The sequence below is a fragment of the Phlebotomus papatasi genome, chromosome 1 (genome assembly GCF_024763615.1).
Source record: "Phlebotomus papatasi isolate M1 chromosome 1, Ppap_2.1, whole genome shotgun sequence".
Taxonomy (NCBI): domain Eukaryota; kingdom Metazoa; phylum Arthropoda; class Insecta; order Diptera; family Psychodidae; genus Phlebotomus; species Phlebotomus papatasi.
Genome location: NC_077222.1, coordinates 58,045,472 through 58,067,806, shown reverse-complemented (window position 1 = coordinate 58,067,806; position 22,335 = coordinate 58,045,472). Strand labels below are relative to the sequence as shown.

At 32.3% G+C, this 22,335-nt stretch overlaps 1 protein-coding gene across 6 annotated transcripts in view; it reads left to right on the top strand.

Moving 5' to 3' along the window:
- LOC129808964 (serine/threonine-protein phosphatase 2A 56 kDa regulatory subunit epsilon isoform) overlaps window positions 1-19,067 on the top strand; it is a 31,596-nt gene extending 12,529 nt beyond the window's left edge. For all 6 annotated transcript variants that reach the window (XM_055858875.1, XM_055858877.1, XM_055858874.1 and 3 more), the window contains 6 exons: window positions 60-259; window positions 6,040-6,234; window positions 10,556-10,746; window positions 10,853-11,186; window positions 16,914-17,143; window positions 17,359-19,067. In XM_055858875.1, the coding sequence (XP_055714850.1) occupies window positions 60-259; window positions 6,040-6,234; window positions 10,556-10,746; window positions 10,853-11,186; window positions 16,914-17,143; window positions 17,359-17,659 (1,451 nt within the window). In that variant the 3' untranslated portion in view covers window positions 17,660-19,067. The remainder of the gene's footprint in view (window positions 1-59; window positions 260-6,039; window positions 6,235-10,555; window positions 10,747-10,852; window positions 11,187-16,913; window positions 17,144-17,358) is intronic.
- Window positions 19,068-22,335: the final 3,268 nt, after the last annotated feature.

The following is a 22,335-nucleotide window of genomic DNA, read 5'->3' as shown; positions in this document are numbered from 1 at the left end:
TGATTAATTGATTGTCATTGTGTATTGTATCTCTTTTCTACTATCTTGTCTCTACACAGTGGATTGCTCGAGTATGGAGCAGGAGGAACTTTTTATACGAAAGTTGCGGCAATGTTGTGTGTCCTTTGATTTTATGGATCCTGTGGCAGATTTGAAGGGGAAGGAAATCAAAAGAGCCGCCCTCAATGATCTGTCCACTTACATTATCCATGGCAGAGGTGTCCTGACGGAACCTGTGTATCCAGAAATTATACGAATGGTAAATATGATGCTTTTTTATGCATGTTATTCAAAAGAACTAAAAAAAATAGTTTAGCAATCTTCTAATATTTTTCTAAAACGAATCAACTTCACATTTGCATTGACTGGAAATAGAACTTTCTAATACTTGAAGTTACCTCATGTACGATAGATAAATTTCTCAAATTGGAATACATAACTTACAGAAACTTATCCATATCAAACTTTAGACAATAATACAGCCATTTCGCATTATCATTCCTTTCTAATAACTTTACGTTTTGTCTGCTGTTTCATCGGAAATATCTTAAGATAACACACTAAAACCGCAAAATGCGTCACTTTGACTCACCTCAAATATTATGCTTTGGAGAATGCGGTTCCAACTATAATGCTTCTTAAACTGATGAAGTTTCATGGTATTTCTACAAGGATGATTTACAATAATTTTGGTAAATCGTAATACTAAATTGAAAATAACTTCCTTAGACCTCTTACAATTTCAACTTTGTGATTTTTCTCTTTTAATCTGAAGATTAGAAAAATTCTTTAGATTTATTTTATAAGTTTGAGAAGTAAATATGCAAACGAATTACTTATAAAGGATAATACTAGATTATTTTAATGACATCTTTTACCGAGAATTTTTATACTAAAAATAAAACAAAATTTAATGGTTTTACAGTACCTACAAATATCAGCTATTTTGCAATTTCGGAAACTTCTTTTGTTTGATTGATAGGCAAGGAACTATGAGAAGTAAGATTGCCGAAATATTACCCAAAGCCCCCAAAGCTATGTCTATATATTTAGTCATTTTAAAATGCATTACGAATGATTTTAGGAAAAGCAAAAACGATAAACCATCTATATAACACTGAGAAAAAAAGAGGGTGCGATTAACTTTTTTCCTCATACTTTAACACTTTTTAGATGTAAAAATATATCAACATTTTTTAATGTTAATTTTACACATTTTTAAGGGTAAAATTAACACGAAAAAGAGTAACTTTAATCCAAAATACACCTAAAAATGGTAATATTTTTATTTTTTTACACCGATTTTGGATCAATACTGCAGGGTAAAATTAACATTTCCGGAATGTTATTTTAACTTTTTCGGATTTCTCAGTGAAGGTTCCAAGCAACACTCCTTAAATGCTTAAAAAGTTCTTGATTTTTTTTAAGGTAAAAATGTAAAAATGCTCTTGATCTTGTTACAGTAATTAAGAGAGCATTTGAATTTCAACTTCAAAATTAAGTGGAAAAATGCGTAAATTAAATTGATAAAATTAAATGGATTGTTTGGAAATTTAACGTACAACTTTTGAACAGAACATATTGTTAGCTATAACCGTTGAATAACAAGTTCGGTTATAATTTTTTTTCTCAGTGGAAAATCTGTGTGGCAATATTTTTCTTAAATTCGCGTTTCTGAAATTTACAACGAAAATCTGACTATTACGAGTGGATAGTTTTTTTTGTAAAAGCGGTCTCCGGGACTATATTTTGACAGTATTATTATTAATCGTATCGAGACACTTTATTTAGTATTACAATGTATAGGGGAGACTGGGCAAAAAGTCACAAAACGGATATTTTATTTTTTTACAAGCTAATCGATCGCTTCAAAAATTTCTATTTAGCGCAGTTTTATAGGAAATTTACCGCTCTACAACCTTGTGAAAGTAATATTCCTCTATTTTGTAAGGAAATACGTTTATCGAGCCGATTTATAAAAGGTAATTTTGTGACTATTCTCAAAAATGCTGGGGCAAATAGTACCAGACATTGGGTATTATCATATTTTGATTCGCTTTATTACATGCTTCCGTAAATTTGAAAAAATACGGAGAGGATATATTTTCATAGAAAATTTATTCATCTACACCTTTGTAAAACACCGTTTTTTTCTGCGAGAAAAGTGAGAGAACGAGAAAAGCGCTTTTCAAGCTATTTTAGAAAAAAACACACAAAAGACTGCAAATCGTTTGACCAATGCAAACAAAAAGTGGCGAGACATGGAAATGACGTTTCTTTTCGCCGTGAGACATCAGAAATTGCTTCGCTTTTTGTTACTTTTTTCTCTATACCTTTTGTTACTTTTTACCCCAAGAGGCCATTTTTAATAAAAGGATTTCTGGAGAAAAGAACTTTTGTGAAATTCTAAAATAGATAGCGAATTCGTATTCAAAGAATCCAAATTATTTAGAAAATATTCACCAGTGCATCAATTTTGGAAAATAAGTAGGTAATAATTGTTATCTTCTGCAAGGAAAATATTTGAAAAATAGGGCTAAAAATTTCGATATTTTTTATTTTCTAAATTCCTTGTTCGAATTCTAAGAAACTTACGACATTGAAGAAGGCGAAGAAGGTCTATGAAGGCTATCTATAGAAAAAAAATTGAGCCGCTATCTTTTTTACCTTGGAAGATATTGAATTTTGCGATTTATGACTTTTTGCCCCAGTCTCCCCTACAATGTGTCCAGTGTTGAAAAACTCTTTTGATCGTAGATCGCTAAGGAACGCCTTCCCCGTTGTGAATGCTTCTTCCATGCTCCCGGTGTTTTTTTTGGCAGGGGCACACACATTACATCCTATTTTAATATAATAAAAAAAATATTTAATTCGACCTCTTAAGCATACAATGGTACAACATTTTAACTATATTTTCTGAAATTTTCATTTCAAAATTTTGAAAATTCTAACGTAGGGATCTGATTTTTGGAGACGGGTTTTGGAAAAAACACACTCAGAACATAATTTATCTGAAAATAAATATTTGTTAGCTGGTGAGTTAAAATTGTACTTGAAAGGTAGATTTTTTTTACCATTGTTCATAACTTATTTTACAAGACAAAACTTGGCGTAAAATACGTCGAAAATTGTATTTTTTTAAGTTTCCGAAAATCAGGTCCCAACGGCTGAATTTTTAAGATTATTATATGAAATTTTTGGAAAATATAGTTTTAATGTTGAATACTTTTATATGCAACTTAAATTACTATGAAAATTTATTATGGCATTAAAAAAAACGTTAGAGAAAATATGGTGCTTTCCAGTCTTTTTTAACCCATGTTACCCTTTAAGTAGTTACATCTAGAAGTACTTTTAACATAAGAGGTATTCCTTTGAATCTTTGAAGGCTTAGCTTCTCTAGATATCATTTTGGAAAATTTTGACTTAGAAATGGATTATTAAGGGGAATGCATCTATTTGAATCAAAAACACAAATTAAATTGGTTGCTATTTAGCACTTTGAGTTCTTCGGAAACTAGGCTAAGCCTCTAGTCTATAGACAGTCTTAGCTTACATGGTACAGACGTTTTTAAGTTCATTTAGATCTTTTTTTGTTGTGATAAAGTCAGTTATTTAGTTCATTAACACCTGTTGGTATGTATTATCTTGCGCAAAATTGCTCATTTTTATGTTTCTCTTTCTTTTTTAACCGCTTAAACCGGGTATAAGTTTTTAGATACTTCTTTAGTGGGAACTGGTGTAGTAGTAAACACGGGGGAGATGTATACACTGCGATTTTTTAATGAGATATTAGACTTCAGAAGATGAGACATATGTGAATTCATAAATACTATAGGAATTCTTGCTCACTGAAGAAATGGTCTACAAAATCAGAGTTTACAACTACCCCATGTTTACAAATGCTCCAATTTTTTCTAAGTTTTTCCGGACCGTAACATATCCAGTGAGCCAATTCCACGACTATTTGATGAAAAATATCTTAAGTTCAGAAATATATAATTGGGCTTGTGCAAGAAATATTCTAGATATGGACATCCTTATAGTTTGTAATCATCCATAAGAATCAAAGTTTTATTGATTCTAAATAGTCAAAAAAAAAAGTTGTTTTTCCTTGAGGCATTGATAGATATTGCAATATCTTAGGAGGTCCGTGGTGAAATTGGTAAGAGCGTTCAGCTCACCACAGTTGTGAATTCGAGGCCCGCCCGGTACAAATGATTCAAGCGTCAGAATGGACATTTTTCACAAAACATTGTAATCTGAATAATAGATTTGTAATCTGAATAATATACAAAATGGCAATAAAAACCAGATATACATCGAAATAAATAAATAATAAATAATATTCCCATCTCTTTCAAAAAAGTATTGATTTTATAACTGAAATTATTTACAATTCCATTATGACAATTAAATAAACCTCAGTCAAGTTCTTGGCACTGAATATCTTCAGGTCAAACTCGAAAACTGAAAGTTATAATTTTTTTCATATTTTTCATAAAAAAGAACATCCTCTAAAAATATTTTGGAAATGATACACTGGATCTATAACAAATAGATTAGGCAGTAACAAATCTGGAATTCAAGAGTTAATCCGAAATTTGTTGTGCTAAATTAATTTTGTATCCCGTTAATTTGACAAAATTTCTTAATATTTTATGGTGATCAGTAAAAAGTATCCCAAAAAAAAACTTTTTATTAATACTTAAGTTTCCAATATGGTGCTTTTTTACTCTCTTAACCTTCCTTTTGCTAAAAATATTTTATTTTTAGACATTAAGAGTTTTTGATTTTTAATTATGTACTTTGGAATAGAGATTTAGTTTTTACTGGCCGTATAATAACTAAAATACTGTTCAATTTGCTACATCTAAATTAATTGTGTTAAAGTAATAAAATTAGGGTTTACGTATAGCAGTTTTTTATCCATTCCTCATATTAAGGATAATGTATAAATTTGGTAACATTTAAGGGTTAAAGAAAACAAAGAAAAGAGAAATTACAATTGATTATCCTTATCGTTTAAGAAGCAGTCATAAGCCTTAAAATTTTATAGCAAGTAGTAAATACTGAGAGCGATTGATTATAGAGACTCAAAAGTGCACAAAAGACGGAGACACGCATGTCATGAATCTTATCTACAAGGTTAAGGTTTAAGCCCACATTGTATGACACATATTAAAATTATTTAATTTTTTTTTAAACAAGTAATTTTCTGTGGGAGTTTGCTAGACGTCAAATCTCTAAAATATCTTAATGAAGTCTATGTAGAGGTGTATTGAGGCGAGACAAAGTATTCATAGAGAGCAATAGCTAATTCCTCGTCTTTGTTATTGACACATCTCAAATTTCTTATTATTTTACTTGTTTTTGTGCACCTGATCAAGATCAAGAAAAAATGTGGTACTTTTATGATGAGGCTCAGTAAATTCCTATTTCGACGATTTGGCGGAGGACAATTTTTTTCTCGAGTTGTTTTCAAATGCAATTTTTCACATGCAATTAATGATATTCTCAAGAGCACTGAAGGAATCTTTAGAATTTGCATCAACGCACCTTAAGATATTTTTCTTATCTATTATTTATAGTAAAAATCATTGAGACTGAGTCGTGCTATCTTATGATAGCATTGCCATAACGCGGAGAATATTGCAACTCTAACTTTTTGATATCCACTGTTTGTAAATTGAAGAACAAAGAAAGAAAAAAAAAGAATGAGATGTGTTGCTAATAAAGATAAAGAACGAATGGTTTTGCTCTTTTGAATTTTCAATGAGAGAAGTTTTAGGGAGGGTCATGAAGTGTGAGTTTTGGTACTTTTTTTTTAAATTTAATGTGAGTATGATTTATGGTCTTTAAATGTATTAAATATAAATCGTGCGGGAAAAATATTCACTCTACTTAGTTGTAATACAAGAGGAAATTATTAGTGATGAACTCTCAATGAGTTTTGGTGCAAGAACATGGGGGGAGTTGCTGTTTGGTAGAATAATGAAGTAATTTTTTTTTCACTTTGCTTCTGGGATCTCTTTCTAGATTTCGTGTAATTTGTTTCGTACACTGCCACCAAGTGAGAATCCAGACTTTGATCCCGAAGAGGATGATCCAACACTGGAAGCATCTTGGCCACATCTTCAGCTGGTCTATGAGGTCTTCTTGCGATTTCTCGAGTCACAAGATTTCCAAGCAACTATCGGGAAAAAAGTGATTGATCAAAAGTTTGTCCTTCAAGTAAGTAAGAAAATTTATGCTACACTCAGAAAAATAATCGAGTAAAACTTACTCGAATCGATGTTGAATTGACTCTTCTTCGTTGTAATTTTCGATTAACTATATTTTAGAGTTGATTTTACTTCTATTTATGTGTAATATTCGGAAGAGTTGTTTTAACTTTTTTTCCTAGAATTTACATGACAAATGAGTGTAAATAACTCTTTTTAATGATGAAAATAACTCTTTTCAAGAGTTAAAACAACTCGTATCAAGAGTTAAAAAAATGTTTTTTGTAGTTAAAATAACTTGCAAATACCAAAATGGACAGATTTTGCAATTTTATGTTCTTTTTTTTTAATTTTATGGTTTTCTTTATTAATATTTTCTTGATCTCAAGTTCCCTATGTTCCGAGCGAAATATCACGTATGATGCAATCACATGTCTTCATGAAACACTGTTAGGCATACTTCTAATTGATGTTCCATGTGAACTTATTCACACGAAAATCTTCTTGGCTGATGTATATTCTTAAAACAAAAACACTTAAGCATATACTTCAGTCGAAGTAAAATTTTACATCGAAAAAGAATAATATTTACATCGATATCCGACGAGTTAATTCAACTCGGACGAATAGTTCTTTCAACTCTATTTACTAAAATTAACAACGAAAAAGAGTAACAATTACATCGATATTCGTAGAGTTAATTCAACTCTGCCATAGAGTTGTTTTAAATTTTTAGGTTTTTTCTTAGTGTACCAATCAGTTATTCACAATCGCATTTACTGTAATGCTGAGTTTCAGTTAACAATCTCTGATCAAGCTCATATCTATAGGGTATATGTTCTAATCATTCCTGATTCCGAAAATAACTAACCACCAATAGCAATTTATCCGATCGATATCGACATTTTTTTAAATTAATTAGCTCGCACATTAAATTATTTTCTGAATATTTTGAACTTTGAAAACACAAAAAATAAATCGTTACTTTTTCTGCGTAATCCCTATCACTGGATTTGTGGTCAACGGACATAACGGACGTATTTACTAAATATTCCGCGAGATGGAATCCCATACGGACGAACACGGACGAGTAAAATGCACAGTACACGACAGACAGATTGAGACGGGACGTGGTAGAGTGAGGACGTGAATAAAGAAAGTACAAAAAGTCATATTGAGTGTTTAATTTAAAAAAAATGGATTCTACAGATTATAAATATATTTTAAGATGAGGTTCTTTATAATATTAGTTTGTGTGGTACGATGGACAATTCGACTTTTGCAGATCAGGCTCAAACTTTTTATAAATACGAATTACAAATTACGAATATTATGCTAGAAATTGAATTTTTTTGTATAGTTCCTTCATATTGTAAACACTTCTAAAGCGAGAACGGAACGAGATATTGAAATTTTTAGAAAAAGGTCTTTGGAAAAGTATAATTATCGCGTGGAGGACGTATGATATAAGAGCAGAATACAAGTGTTCCTTCTCGAAGAACCAATAAATGTCAATTTTAACTCAAAAGAAAACCCTTAACAATTTTCCATAACTTTTGACGTAAATTAATTTGTATAAGTTTACATTGAACATATATAAGTAATGAACAAAGTCCTTTTTACTTGTGTGCAACCTTTATATTATCTTCAAGCCAGGTTTATCCACCTCGCTATTTTGAAATACTTCTAAAGTTTATTTTCCCAATAACCCAAGTTTTATGTATGACTAGACTGGGCCTGAGACCTTTCCATGAAAAAAACGTGACCTCCTTCGACCCTCCTGACCCGAGATAGAAGGTGTCAAAAAAAAAATGCTAAAGTGGTCATAATTCCTCTTTTAATTGTCAATGTCCGAGGGTGATAATGAAAAGTCTAGCTAAATGTTTCAACTCTTCAGGAAATCGAAATTTAATTCAACCACTTCTATGAGAGATTTAATCGAAAAATCGATATCCCATAATCCGCATTTTCTATGAGTCGTACTTCCCCATAGATGCACACTGCTCTGAGCTATAATCGAAAATAACTTGACCAGAGTCTATCTCTATAATTTTACTGCTCGAACTCCACAAAGAGAATAGTATTTATAATCCCTTGATTTTTCCATCACTCAAAATTTCCACATTCCACTCCGCGGAGATCACTTTTCTCAACATATCTTTGGGTTTCAGACGACTCCTGAGAAATGATGTCACGCTGTTTGTCCGTATGTTCGTCTAACCGTCCGATACCACGCCTAGAGCAAAACGATTAGAGATAGGGACATAGGACTTTCGGGGGAACCCCTGAACCCAAGGTTACCTAGAGGCTACCTGAGCAGACGTTTCGTCTATATACGAAAATAATAATAATATTAATAATAATAATGCTGGCACAACATTCCATGAAGTAACAAGGCCTTTCCACAAGGGGATTTCTAGACATGCATTATTATTTTTTCTTGTACGGGATGAGGTTGTCCGTTCCATGCCCGTCGAACCAAGTGCAGTGAAGCTCACTATGTGCAATCCGAACACCTTGAACGCAAGAAAAATCCCTGGTGACCTAAAGGGGATTCGAACCCGGGACCCGGGACACTTGCATCATAGAGCTAATGCTTTACCATTTGACCCATTGAGTGCCCGATTTTAGGAATAGTGACGAGAATACCATTGAATTATTCCTAATAACAGTTTTTCAAGGATAAAGGCTAAAAAGGCTCTAGAGAGCGTATTTCTCAACCGAATATCAGGTTCCGGCTCGTTGGAAAGGTCTTGAAAGTCTTGACAAGCCTAAATAAATCTCAATCGATTCTCAATCGGTATAACCGATAACTATGCTTTATCCTAAATTCGATTATATTACTCCTAATGTATTTTGGGCAGTGTTTTAAGTGATTTATAAATCGGTTCACATCGGTTGTAAACCGGTTATGCATCGATAAGTAATTTTTGTCCAAAAATCAATTTAATGTCTCTTTGAAACTATCTTTTGGGATTTTTTGAGTGATATATAAATCGGTTTAAACCGATTGAGAACCCGTAAATGATGCGAAGCCTAGGACCCTTTGCCATACTTTTTTTTTAAGAGAATTCCTTAAACTTTTTCTGTTTTTTGCCCTTCTGTATCCAAACTCTTTAAAATAGAAAATTACCAGTGATAACCCCAGATAAGCTTGTGTAGCTGAGAGTCTTGAAACTCAGAATCCATCCAAATTCGTTTGTCAGTTCTTTTTGGTAGTAAAGAATCATGTTGGGGTAAGCTTGCTTGACAGTATATACCTTAACTCCAAAATTTATCTCACAATTCAATGCGCACAAATTCCGATGTGCAAGCGCTTTGTTATCACCTCTAAAGAATCTGAGCTATAAGCATAAGAAAGTCAAGGAAGTGGACTCCCTCCGGATGTGTCAGGGGGTGCAATCGGAGCAATCCTTTCAGGACAGGGCAACACAAAATTCTTTGCCAAAGCTTTCGACGCTTTAATGCGCCTTCCTCAGTGGTCAAATCTGTGACTTTTCTCTGAAATTTCGTCCACCCTGTCTATTCACTACTCCAATTGAGGACTTACAGGGAAAATTGGGAATTCGTCGCGGTTGCTCCTTCTTGGACATTGATCTGAGGCCAACTTCTCAGAGTTGGCTATTGCTGCCGTCAGTAATCTACCAAAAGAAGCTACTATAAGCTTATCTGGGCTTATTGTTTTTTGTTTTGCATATTTTAAGCTTTATTAAGACCTTTCTAAACCCAGTGCCAAACTTTAAAAATATTGTTTACGCTGCTGTTTATATTTACATATATAATATTTTACTTATTGATTTGAAAATATTAAAAAAAAATCTGTGGAGGAGGTAATTCCCCAGTGGCACCATTATTTTATTTTTACTGAACTCTTATGTCAAAGATGAACAGAAAATGCTTTATGGCTGGTACGATTTATTGCAAAATTTTAAAATTTAAAATAACTCGAAACCATATCAAATGATTTTTCAAGAGATTTTGCTTGAAAATGTTGGATAACTGGGAATAGTACACAATAGACCATATAGTTAAGAATTGATTAGAGATGTTTTAGTATTTTGGATGTTTTAAACATCGTTTTTGTTTTTTTTTAATATCTGAGATTCTTCACATTAATAATAATTAATAATATTAATTTACGGAGTGAATTAAGTTCAAATATTCGAGTAATTTTCATGATTTGTCTGCTAGTCTATTTGTGTTGTCCCATAATTTGAATTTATAATGATAAGTCACCGCTCTTATAGGGTGACTAGTGATAAATTAACAAACCTATTACTAGATTTGTTTTAGATATTAATCTATAAATGGTATTTTATTATTTTTTGCAGTTGTTGGAGTTGTTTGATTCAGAAGATCCTCGTGAGCGTGATTTCTTAAAGACGGTTCTTCATCGAATTTACGGGAAATTTCTAGGACTGCGCGCATTCATCAGGAAACAAATAAATAATATATTTTTGCGCTTTATTTATGAAACAGAACATTTCAATGGTGTTGGAGAATTACTGGAAATACTGGGAAGGTGAGTTGTAGAACTTTTGGATTTTTGTGAAATTGAAAAATCATATTGCAGTAAATATAATGATTTTATTTAAAATAAATGTGCCAATCATTGTTTCCATTTTCAGCATTATCAATGGATTCGCTTTGCCGTTGAAAGCTGAACATAAACAATTTTTAGTGAAAGTACTGTTGCCACTACACAAGGTGAAATGCTTATCGCTGTATCATGCACAGCTAGCGTACTGTGTTGTGCAGTTTCTGGAAAAGGATGCCTCACTGACGGAACCGGTGGTTAGGGGATTGTTGAAATTTTGGCCAAAGACCTGCTCGCAGAAGGAAGTGATGTTTCTCGGTGAAATCGAGGAGATTCTAGATGTCATTGAACCACCGCAATTTGTTAAGATTCAAGAACCATTGTTTCGACAGATCGCAAAATGTGTTTCCAGTCCTCATTTTCAGGTATGACAATTACATTGTTTTACATATTGTGTATTAAGATTAGGGGGGTTCAACATGAAATTGCATTTTTGGAATCGAATGTTTTTTGCTCTCAATGTGGGCTTCATATTATTAAAAGCAATAGGGGAGACCGGGGAGGTTTGGGACACTTTTTCATGTTTTGACTTTGAGACACTATTACAAAAAACCACGATAGTGTATCATAATTTTATGCGGTATATAGGATACTTATGGGTATTGACTTTATAAAAAATACTCGATAGAACTTGGAAAACGGCTGAGTTTTCCTGGAGAAGATAAAACATTTAACTTGACGCTTTGTCCCAAACCTCCCTGATTTGGGGCAGTATGGGACGCAAAAGAGGATGTTTGGGACGCATTTTTTCTTGCATAATTTGCATTATTGGAGCACGTTAATTAATTTTAAATACTAGATTAAAAATATTTCTGATAGAAATAAAAATGTTTCATCTTTAATTTCATATTTAGAAATTAATATCAGTTTTATTTGTACAGTAGAGTCATTTATTGTCAATCGATTATTTAAAGTATTTTCTTCTTATTTTCCATTTACCTTTCCTTGCTCTTTTTATTCTAAATATTGCAATCATGATCATCAACTTCCTCAGGCGAGTAGATTATTTTAACACTTTTAGTTTTGAACTCATTGGCGGATTCCTGTTTGATTTTACGACAACTGCATGGTACATGTTTTTCCCTTATTTCTCTGAATAAGCTCTCGCCTTGCCTTTTCTGGAGAACTTTTGAGAATTGTAGAGGATATTGTTCGAGAAATTTTCGAGAAAATAGTTTTTAACGAGATTGGGCTAAGATCGAAGCCCCTCTGAGAATAAATTATTGATTTCCAAGACATTGATGGTTTAATTGTCCCTGTAGTAAGAAAAATCTGCTCGACTGGTAAAGTTTGCACAAGAGGGAGATTTTCAGTAGAAACTGGGCAATATTCTTCATTTTAACAATAAACAATTGCACACAACCTACAATCTTGTGGAAAATCAACGTCCCATTCATCCCCTTTCAGGTGTCCCAAACATCCCCGCGGGTAGTTTTGGTATTTAAAACTTTTATGTAAAAAACAAGAGCATATAATCTCTGAAACTTTTATAAAAATATGTTCCCAGATTACACTGCTACCTAATGAGATAAAAAAGTTTTGATTATATATCGCTGATATAAAATACAAAGAGGAAAACTGAGAAATCAAAAAATACAATTTTTATCAATTTTTAAAAAAGTGTTCATAGAAATAAAACAATAAAACTGAGGATATCCATTCTTTTAGTCAAGATACATCTCAGTATTGCCTACAATTGAGTAGTGGTTAAACCCGATTTATTAAAAAACATAATGAAAAAATCGCCTTGTCCCACACTACCCCTGTCCCAAACCTCCCCGGTCTCCCCTATATTTGATTTTTAAGCACATGATGCCCCAATGTATTTATGATCTAAGAATGAATTTCTACAGCATTTAATCCATTTAACAATAGCCTTTCTCACGGCATGGAGTCCAAATTAGGTTCGAAGGAACACCTCTTCGACGGAGATCCCCTATTTATATTTTTGTCAAAATGTTGAAATTTATTGAATATTATGTAATAAAATGCAAGTAGGGGAGACTGGGGCAAAATTTGTTAAAACGAAAATTTCAATATTCACTATTTTCTAAAATAAAAGAGACTGAGGCTTGAAATTTTTATTATAGATAGCCTTTTTGAGATAAATTTTGAGCTCATATTTTTAAATATTTGGCTTACAGAAAATATCAATACTGATTAGCTCAATTTAAGCATATTTCTCGTTAAGATAGAGAAAAATTATCTTCGACAAAGTTGTAGAGGAATAAATTTCCTATAAAAATATGTCTATTTGATATATTTAACGTTTGCGAGAGTAAAACGTCACAAATTATCCGAAGACTGACAAAATTTGCCCCAGCTATTTTGAGAATCTCCACAAAATCGACTTTTAGAAAATGATTCGAAAATCACATTTCTAACGAGATAGAGGAAAATTGTCTTCTGCAATGTTGTAGAGCAGTAAATTTCCTGCTCATTATAAAACCTTTAAGTTTTCTCAGAGCTCGTGAAAGAAATAAATATGCGTTTTGACAAGTTTTGCCCCAGTCTCTCCTAATATGACGTTTTTAGTTGTGATTTTTTCATAATCAGACATGCTGTATTCCCCAAGTTGGGGGATCATCTCCGATCGACTTGATATTTAGTGGGTATTTCGAGTATCTCTGATGTCGGAAATAAGTTGCCGAATTTTCAGAAATCAACGGTTTCTGAGATATCTTAACAAAACACAGTGGCGCACCTGGAGGCATTTTTCGCGGATCGCGGAATTTATCGCGAGTTTTCGCAGATCGTGGTATTTTTCTCGAATTTCGGGGACTTCGGATTTTCGCGGATCTCGGATTTTTCGTGAATTTTCCCAGACTGCGGAATTTCTCGCGGATTTTTACGAATCGCGGAATTTTTCGCAGATACTTGCTGAACGATAATTTATTCGTGAATTTACTTCATTTTCAAATGAATTTTGGCATGCATCAAGCCTAAAGTAGGTTTTAAATGGATGTACAGTTTGAGACTTCTATCTCCAATATATTAGGGTGTAAAGTTTTTCAGATATTTTTGTACATTTCTCATACAATTTTCCGCCAATTTGCAAGTACCCCGAGTTACACACATTTCGAGGTTGCATGTGAAGAATCTCAGATACCATAAGCTTATCTGAACTTCGAATTTGCCTCCAATCCTAATTTGCATTGAAAGAATCACACCTACCATAAGCCCATTTAGGCTTATCACTGGCTTTCTCTTATATATCTTTTTCTATAGAGAGAGATGTTCAAATTTCATATACCAAATGGTACAGAGTAGGGTGTCAATAGGTCCTGACCTAGGATGGTAGACTAACGGATGGAGCATTTTAATTCATAAATGGTATATTTTTCTTAAATTCTTTATAATTCTTAAGCTTTAGATTCCACAAAAATAAATATGACACGAAATGGTATCCACATATACAGAGAATATATTTTTATTAAATTTAAAATTTTATTTCAGAAAAATTCAAAAAATTGCGAATGTTACATCTTTTTCATATGGGTTTTAGGAACTGTTATCCTCGTGCAATCATTATAAATTTTATGCCAATAACATAACATTAGATACTCTTTCATTTGGTAAAATTTTAAAATGATTGCATTTGGTTTTATATCAAAACTAAAAAATCACTTAAAAAAAATATACCATACTTTTGTACGGAAAATGTATGAGAATGCTCCGCCCTGGTCCTGACACAAGTTCTTAAAGTATCAATAGGTGTTCCGTTCATATTCATTCATTTAATCATTTTCAATCGCATATCCCTTATGAACGATCTCAAAATGTTCCAAGGCAACATCCTCAATTTAATTAATGGCTTGTCTTGCTTTTCTGAGGAATCTATCTATTTTATTCTAGTTTGAAAAAAGCATAGCCAAGTGAACTTTATGTGGCTTATACGATAAGTAAGAATTGTCAGATGAAAGTGAAATTTAATACGGAATCATGTGAAGAATTATATCGATTATAAGTTGTCATTTACAGTTGTTATGTACAACCCCACTATTGTACTAATATATGTACAGGGACATGAATCAGAAATATATTATTATTATTATTATTATTATTATTATTATTATTATTATTATTATTATTATTATTATTATTATTATTATTATTATTATTATTATTATTATTCTAAGATACTATATTAATTTATGAAATGGAACCGTCAATATTCTTGATCACGAACTATTCACTTGGGGATTTCAGTGGTACAATAGGCAAGACCGTTGGCTCTTGGGCTGTGAGATCTCTGACTTGAATCCCGCCCGGTGCAAAAATCTGAATGTCTGACTTAACAATTTGCACATGTAATAATAACGTAATACAATACACCGCCTTCGCCCAAACACTTCCGGGAACATGAAAGAAGCATCCATACTACAGGAAGGCATTCCTGGGCGTTCAATAATGGATTTAGCAGGTTCTTCCACTACGGGATATGACATTGTAAAATACGGTTAGATACGGTTAATAACGTTAATAATAACAAACTTTTCATGGTACCTGTAGTTTCAGCGGTAGACCGTTTGTCGTTGTTAATGACGGATCCTAAGTTCACATTTATTTGAGATATCAGAAATATTTTCAAGTAGGAAAGATGATCGTTCGAACTTCCTTTAGGTAACCCTAGGGTGACCCCGGGGTGAGGAGACAAATTATCTCTAGTAGAGAGATGTCAAGGGTTCTTTCTGAACTGAAACATCTTCTCCATAGTCAGAAAAAACCAAGAGCAAGGCTGAAGTCTTGCAGGAGCTCTTGCCACTCTGTCAAATCACTTGACCAATCTCCCGAGGAGGCTAAACTCAATCTGTTGAAGGAAGTCTTTCCACCAGATTTTGTCGAATTAAGGGAAAGCCTTCCTCCTGGTGGTAACCAAGATTGGAAGACATGGAAATCTCTCAATCGTTTGGGGATTCTCCGAATGTGATATCCTATGTGACTATGGGTTGATCCAAACCTCCCCCCACTTGTATGTTTGTCCGTTGTCCCCATTGCCTTACGCGGAACAGGGGATTTGATGTCGGCAAGTCCGCTTGCCATTGACGTGGCTCGTTTTTGGGCAAGACAAACTTAATTTAGGGCTTCGACACGATTAACCCATTCAGTCAATGTACCAGAAATACTTAAGATATAATATTCACATTTTGGGACTAGTTTCCTACAGATTAATAGATGAATTTTTTGAAAAGAAAAAAAAATTATCCATTATGGGAGCGCGGGGAGTCGCCCTCAATCACGCGTCTTAACGGTCACTGAATTTAAATTCTCTACATTAATTCATTACAAACTCTATTGCTTTAGATAGAGTAACTATCCAAGAAAACATATTGGGAACCACAATTCAAATCCAGGAAAGAGGCCAACTTCACGCGAAGCGAGAAAAGAATAATAAAATGTATTTCCATCTCTGTCGGGCTATTTTTTCCAAGTTATTGAGGGACTAAAGTAACTAAAAATCCATTCCCGACAGAAATTCGAATATCAATTGCCCTGGAATAAATCATCTAAAATCACTCAATTTGCGTATGATGTGTAATACCATGGTAAGGAATGGGTTAATAATAATAATAATTTAGGCCATCGTAATTGTTCCGGCGTTAAACGTTATAAGGTAAAGTACCCTGTCAGTCGGCCGGTTTCTCAACTCGGCCAGTGCGACTATTTATTCAATTTACTTAGATTTGTTATAATATGGTCTTACCGATTTAACATTATAAGGTGTATTATATTATTAACGTAAATCAGTGAAAATCTCATAGAAATTGACTATAAAACGTTAAAAAATTGATTAAATAATTCAACTGGCCGAGTTGAGAAACCGGCCGACTAGAGGGTACTTTACCTTACAACCTTATCCTTAGTCTTATCGTTGTATATGAAAAATTAAATAATGAACAATATTATAATAATTAAAAAAATATGTTTGCTGAAAACTAGGGTAATGTTGGATAAAAATAAAAAGTTTGAAAGTTTAAATAAATAAAAAAAAAAGAAATGCAATTGAAAGCCAGGGTGTTACTTTAATGAGAAAATTAGGCAAATGGGGTTATGAATGTGTTCAGACTAAATGGTCTATTTGTCTTTGGCAGGTTGCAGAGAGAGCGTTGTATTTCTGGAACAATGAGTATGCAATGTCGCTAATTGAGGAAAATAATGCTGTCATAATGCCAATAATGTTTCCGGCACTGTACCGGATCAGCAAAGAGCACTGGAATCAGACAATTGTGGCTCTAGTCTATAATGTACTAAAGACTTTCATGGAGATGAATTCAAAGTTGTTTGACGAGCTAACGGCGAGCTACAAAGCTGAACGACAGAAGTAAGGAAAAAAAAATATAAACTAAATAAATGATTCTGTAATAATATTCAATTAATGAAAAAAGAAAAGATAGTTTGAAAAAAAAAATTGAGAGAGAAACATATAGCTCAATGTTTACCCAATTGGGGAAGGTGGTTACAATTAGATGCACAAGAAAGAAAACAAAATGTTTCATTTCTTTTATGTATTTTATCTACTAAATAATTTCTTCACAGAGAGAAGAAACGGGAACGAGAGCGCGAGGAGCTGTGGAAGAAATTGCATGAATTGGAGAATAATCGTTCGAGTAGTAAAACATCTTTGAAGAGTGAGGCAAATAGTGAATTGCTCACACAGCAAACAAACAATATGACGGGAAATTTAAGTAATGCCACAAATTCAACACTAATGTCATCATTATCGGGCAATGCGCCATCATCAGTAGGTACCGGTGTAGGTGACAAGGTGTCAGCCACCTCAGGTGGTTCAAATGTCTCATCGGCCACCAATTCATTGACATCGGCAGCGAGCAAGTGATGCTCTGATTGACCTTAATATAATAAATCACACACTTCTAGTTCACATGATGTTACTGCTAATGCTCCCAGTAATAGGAAGAAGACAAAATCATTTCTGCATAGAATCATATAACAAATTCTCTAGCCTATCTCCAAACAAAACTCTCACACATAACAAAAAAATGATAGAAAAAAAAACATTTAAACAATTGACAGTGAAATTGCTAAGAAATGATAAGGTCGACAGCATTATCATGGAATAATCCTCCATCCCCTTAGTGAAGAATTATGGTATAGGAAACAAACAAAAAAAATTATGGAAGAACGGAAAAGAATAACCAGTAATGTAAAATGAGGAATGAAACATTACAACAGGTGACTATAGAATTTCGCTTGTGAAATGCCGAAATAGAGTTATATAATATCTAGTGCTACATGATAAAACATTAATACAAAAAAAGTATAATTAAAAAAAAATATTAGCAAGAAAGAAAAGTAACAATAAGTGGATGAAAAAAAAATAAATGGAAGTGAAAAAAATATTACCTGCTGCTGTCGTCTCATTCAATAATTAGCCCAATATTATCGACATAAAAAAATTAAAAATAATTCATAAATAACAACATTAATACATAAAAAATGAGAAAAAAACAAGTTTTAGAGTATATATTGTCGTGACAGAAGGAAAAAAAAATAATGGAACATAATGTAAATGTTAGGATAACAAGTAATTTAGAAAGAAAAAAAAAAATGAAAAAAATCCAAAAAAAAAGATGACAAGAAGAAATAATTTCATCTTATTTTACTTAATTGTTTTTGCCGTGAAATTGATTTATTTCTAAATACTTTTAGATGGATACAATATCAAAACAAAAAAAAAGTTAGCAGAAAATTTCACACAAACATTTTTATTGTATCCGGTTTTTTTCTTTGAAAAAATAAACAGTAAACTATAGGTCAGCAATACTTGGGAAGAAGGCCCCTGCTTTCAGTAGTAGTATGGTGACTCAAATATTAAAAAAAAGGTTTTTTAAAGATGAAAAATAAATTTTATACGACTAGTCATAGATGAAGGGGGTAAGGGATGCTCGACTATAGGTGAAAAAATGCAGTTCTACGTGAAATACTTCTTTTAGCTTCACACATTATTCTTTTTACATGGCATTACTAATCACGGAAAGAGGGTTTAAAATATAAGAAGATTTTGAAGATTTCATTTAGAATTCTTTAAGTGGAAGGGCAGAGATTTTCATTGATTATTCCAATAAATCTCTAGCGGTATCTTTTTTTGTTAATTTTAGGGGCTATTTAACTAAACGATCTTCTTGAATATACCTGTTCATTAAAGTCATGAAGGTCATGGTCGCTTGAAAAATTCGTTTCAGAATTGCAATTATTGAATTTTTGCAGTTTTTGTATTAACAAAATGCAAAAAATTAAAGTTTTTTGACTTCAAGAAACTCATTTCGAATGTCTCAATTTGACCTCAGAATTAAGCAAATTAATCTGACTGAAATCTACATTTTCTAAGTGAAAATCTTAATATTCACTTCACAATCTTTATTTCCTAATTGCGTTCCGGATTCAAACGTTATTGTTTTATTGATTTTATAATAGCTGAAATATATAGGGGAGATCGGGGCAGATTAGCCACGTATAGTATTAGATAGTGGTATCTTATAGTTTGCCTTCGGAGGAATATTGAGGAAACCACTCTTTATTTTAAATATATACTTCCCTTACTATTCATTGAAATATTTATCAGCATCTTACAAATATTTTTTGTACTAATTAGGGGAGACTGGGGCACATGTAACCATTTTCGATACATGCGAATTTGAGGTGATTTTCCAAGGACACCGTGATTTTTTGGAAAATATTTCTTAGCTCATGTTTTACCCTTGGGTATAGGCAATTCATCGAGGGTAAAGCGGACGCTGGAAAACAATTGAGTTTTCCATAAAAATAAAATTTGTGTCACTGTGCTTTTTTCTCTTTTGACAAAATACCTGGGGTAGAAGTAACCACTTTCTGGGGAGGATGTAAACACCTTTTTTCCCACCCTTGAAATTAACTTTGCACCACCTTCAATTATTTTAATTACTTAAGAGATATATAAAGACTGTATATTTTTCAAAAAATCACGACACTTTTTACAAAGAATAATTAAAATAGCAAAAAACTAAAAGCATGCATATCAAAGACATTTTTCAATAGATTTTCCCCATATTTTGACATCATGTGACTTTTTATTGAACACAGCGCCACCAATTTTTTTCGTAATCTATGAATTATAGATATTTCGCATGAAGGTCAATTTCCCGCTCTTTTACCTACTCATTTTGTGAAATTGAAATTGCCTGGTTACATCTACCCCAAATGCTGTTTTCTGACCAATTATTAATTATTTTAAAGTAATGAGTATCTCAATTTGTCTAGTAAATGCATTAATATAATCCTAAAAGATGTAGGAAAGAACTGGTATTGCTACATTTCGATTATTTTACACAATTTTTAATTTCCAGGTGGAAATCCAAATGATCAAAATAATCGAAATATCAACATTTTCAGGAAAATGATTTTTATTTTTAAAGTATATTAGGATTTTATTGACCAATTTATCTGTGGATATACATCCCCATGGTATCTATGAATGCTTATGGGTTTTATCCTCTGGAGTCTTAAAATTAATGAAAAAAATCACAGTGTTTACAACTACCCCAGATTACTACTGCCCCAGTTCCCCCTATACGCAATCAAAAATTTCAATTGGTGGCTAATTCTACCCCGGTCTCCCCTAAGTCAAATCGGAAAATCTTGAGGTGACATGATAACATCTTTTCGGTAATATCGACTATCGATTTTGAAAATTTAAAATAATGGTCACTTTTTATCAACAGTCACATTCTTTAAAGAATGGTACACTAAGTGTGTCAGTAATGTTTAAAAATATGTCATTCATCCAAATTGACAGATACAGATGTATCGATACTATCGATTTGATAGTATCGTAAAGTTATCGTTCCACCTGTGGATCAGCAGAAATTTATATAATAGTAAGCAGCCGTTCTACAGATACACTTTTATGTTTAAATTGAGTTTAAAAAATAATGGTTCTGCTAATTGGAATTTGAAAATCTTTGGAAGCCAGGAGTGACATGATAACTTATTTTCGATACTATCGACTGTCGATTCTGAAAAATTTTAACGATAGCAGGACTTCTAATAATACATGTAACTAACACAGATATTTATAGACAGTCACATCTTTTTAAGAATGTCACAATGAATGGCTCAGCAATGCGTAAAAAGTCGACATTCACTTAATCTAACAGATATAGATTTATCGATTCGATAATAATCAAAATAATCGATAATGAGTTGACTATATTCCCATCAATTTCAAACTAACTAAGCCGTTTCTCGACTTAAGTCGAGAGACAGATTAGTCAGAAACTGGTGGAAATGGTTTGGCGAAAAATCTTTCACAATCCTAAATTAAAACATTTTTCCAAAAATTTTACTTAAGTCAAAATTCTTGAAATTAAGCCATGTAGGTAAACCTCTAGTTTAGATATATACACAGAAAAAAATATTTTGTAAAATTGTTTGTGAATGTTTGTGAAATCCTATGGCAGACTTAGGAAATGTTCGTGAATCGTATATAACCCGCAAACAAGTTCGTAAAATTTTGTAATTTTTTCACAAACATTGTTCGTAAAATGATCATTTGACAAACATTTTTTGTACTTTTACAAACATTTCTTCGTAAATGTTCGTAAACACACAAAAAAATGTTAGTAAAATTTTGTCATTTGTTCGTAAATTTCTTAACAAATGAAAACGTAATTTGTTCGTAACAAATGACAAGATTTTACGAACATTTTTTAATGTGTTTACGAACATTTACGAACAAATGTTTGTAAAAGCACAAAAAATGTTCGTCAAATGATAATTTTACGAACAATGTGAAAAAATAACATAATTTTACGAACTTGTTTGCGGGTTATACGATTCACGAGCATTTCGTAAGTCTGCCATAGGATTTCACAAACATTTACGAACAATTTTACAAAATATTTTTTTCTGTGTACGGTAAAATATCACGCAGATTTCAGACTTAAGGTTGAACTGATGTGGTTTCTGAAGTTCCTTAATTTCTAAGCAATATGAAATGCCATAATTTATTAAGCGGTTAAAGTGTTTAAAGATTTAAGTATTCTAATTCTATTATATTTAAGACCTAAATATTTTAAAGACTGATCCCTGAGAATACTTAGTTTGTAAAATTTCGCGATAAAGGATCACGTTAAGGAAATTCATCACTTTAATCCTTAATTCTAAACTTTCAGTGTATGGTAGTTTGGGATAATCCTATACCGTCAAATTTTACGGGCTACACATTTACAATGATCTGTCTGAGTCTATTTGGGGCTTTAATAAAAATTTCTTTAAAAAAACCTCTATGAAATAGGAAAACATAAAATGTATGCCTATCACAGATTTCAGGCTAAAACTTTAGCTAGGTCAGTTCATGAGATCTCAAAATTCTAAAGAAGCAATTATATTGGTTTTCAAAATCTAATGCATCATGTCTTCAATATGCAATCCTAAGTCAATTTTTTTTTTCAAAATATAATGTTGCCCGATAAAGGGTTAGCGAAGTTAAGCCATATGGCTAAACCTTAAATCTGA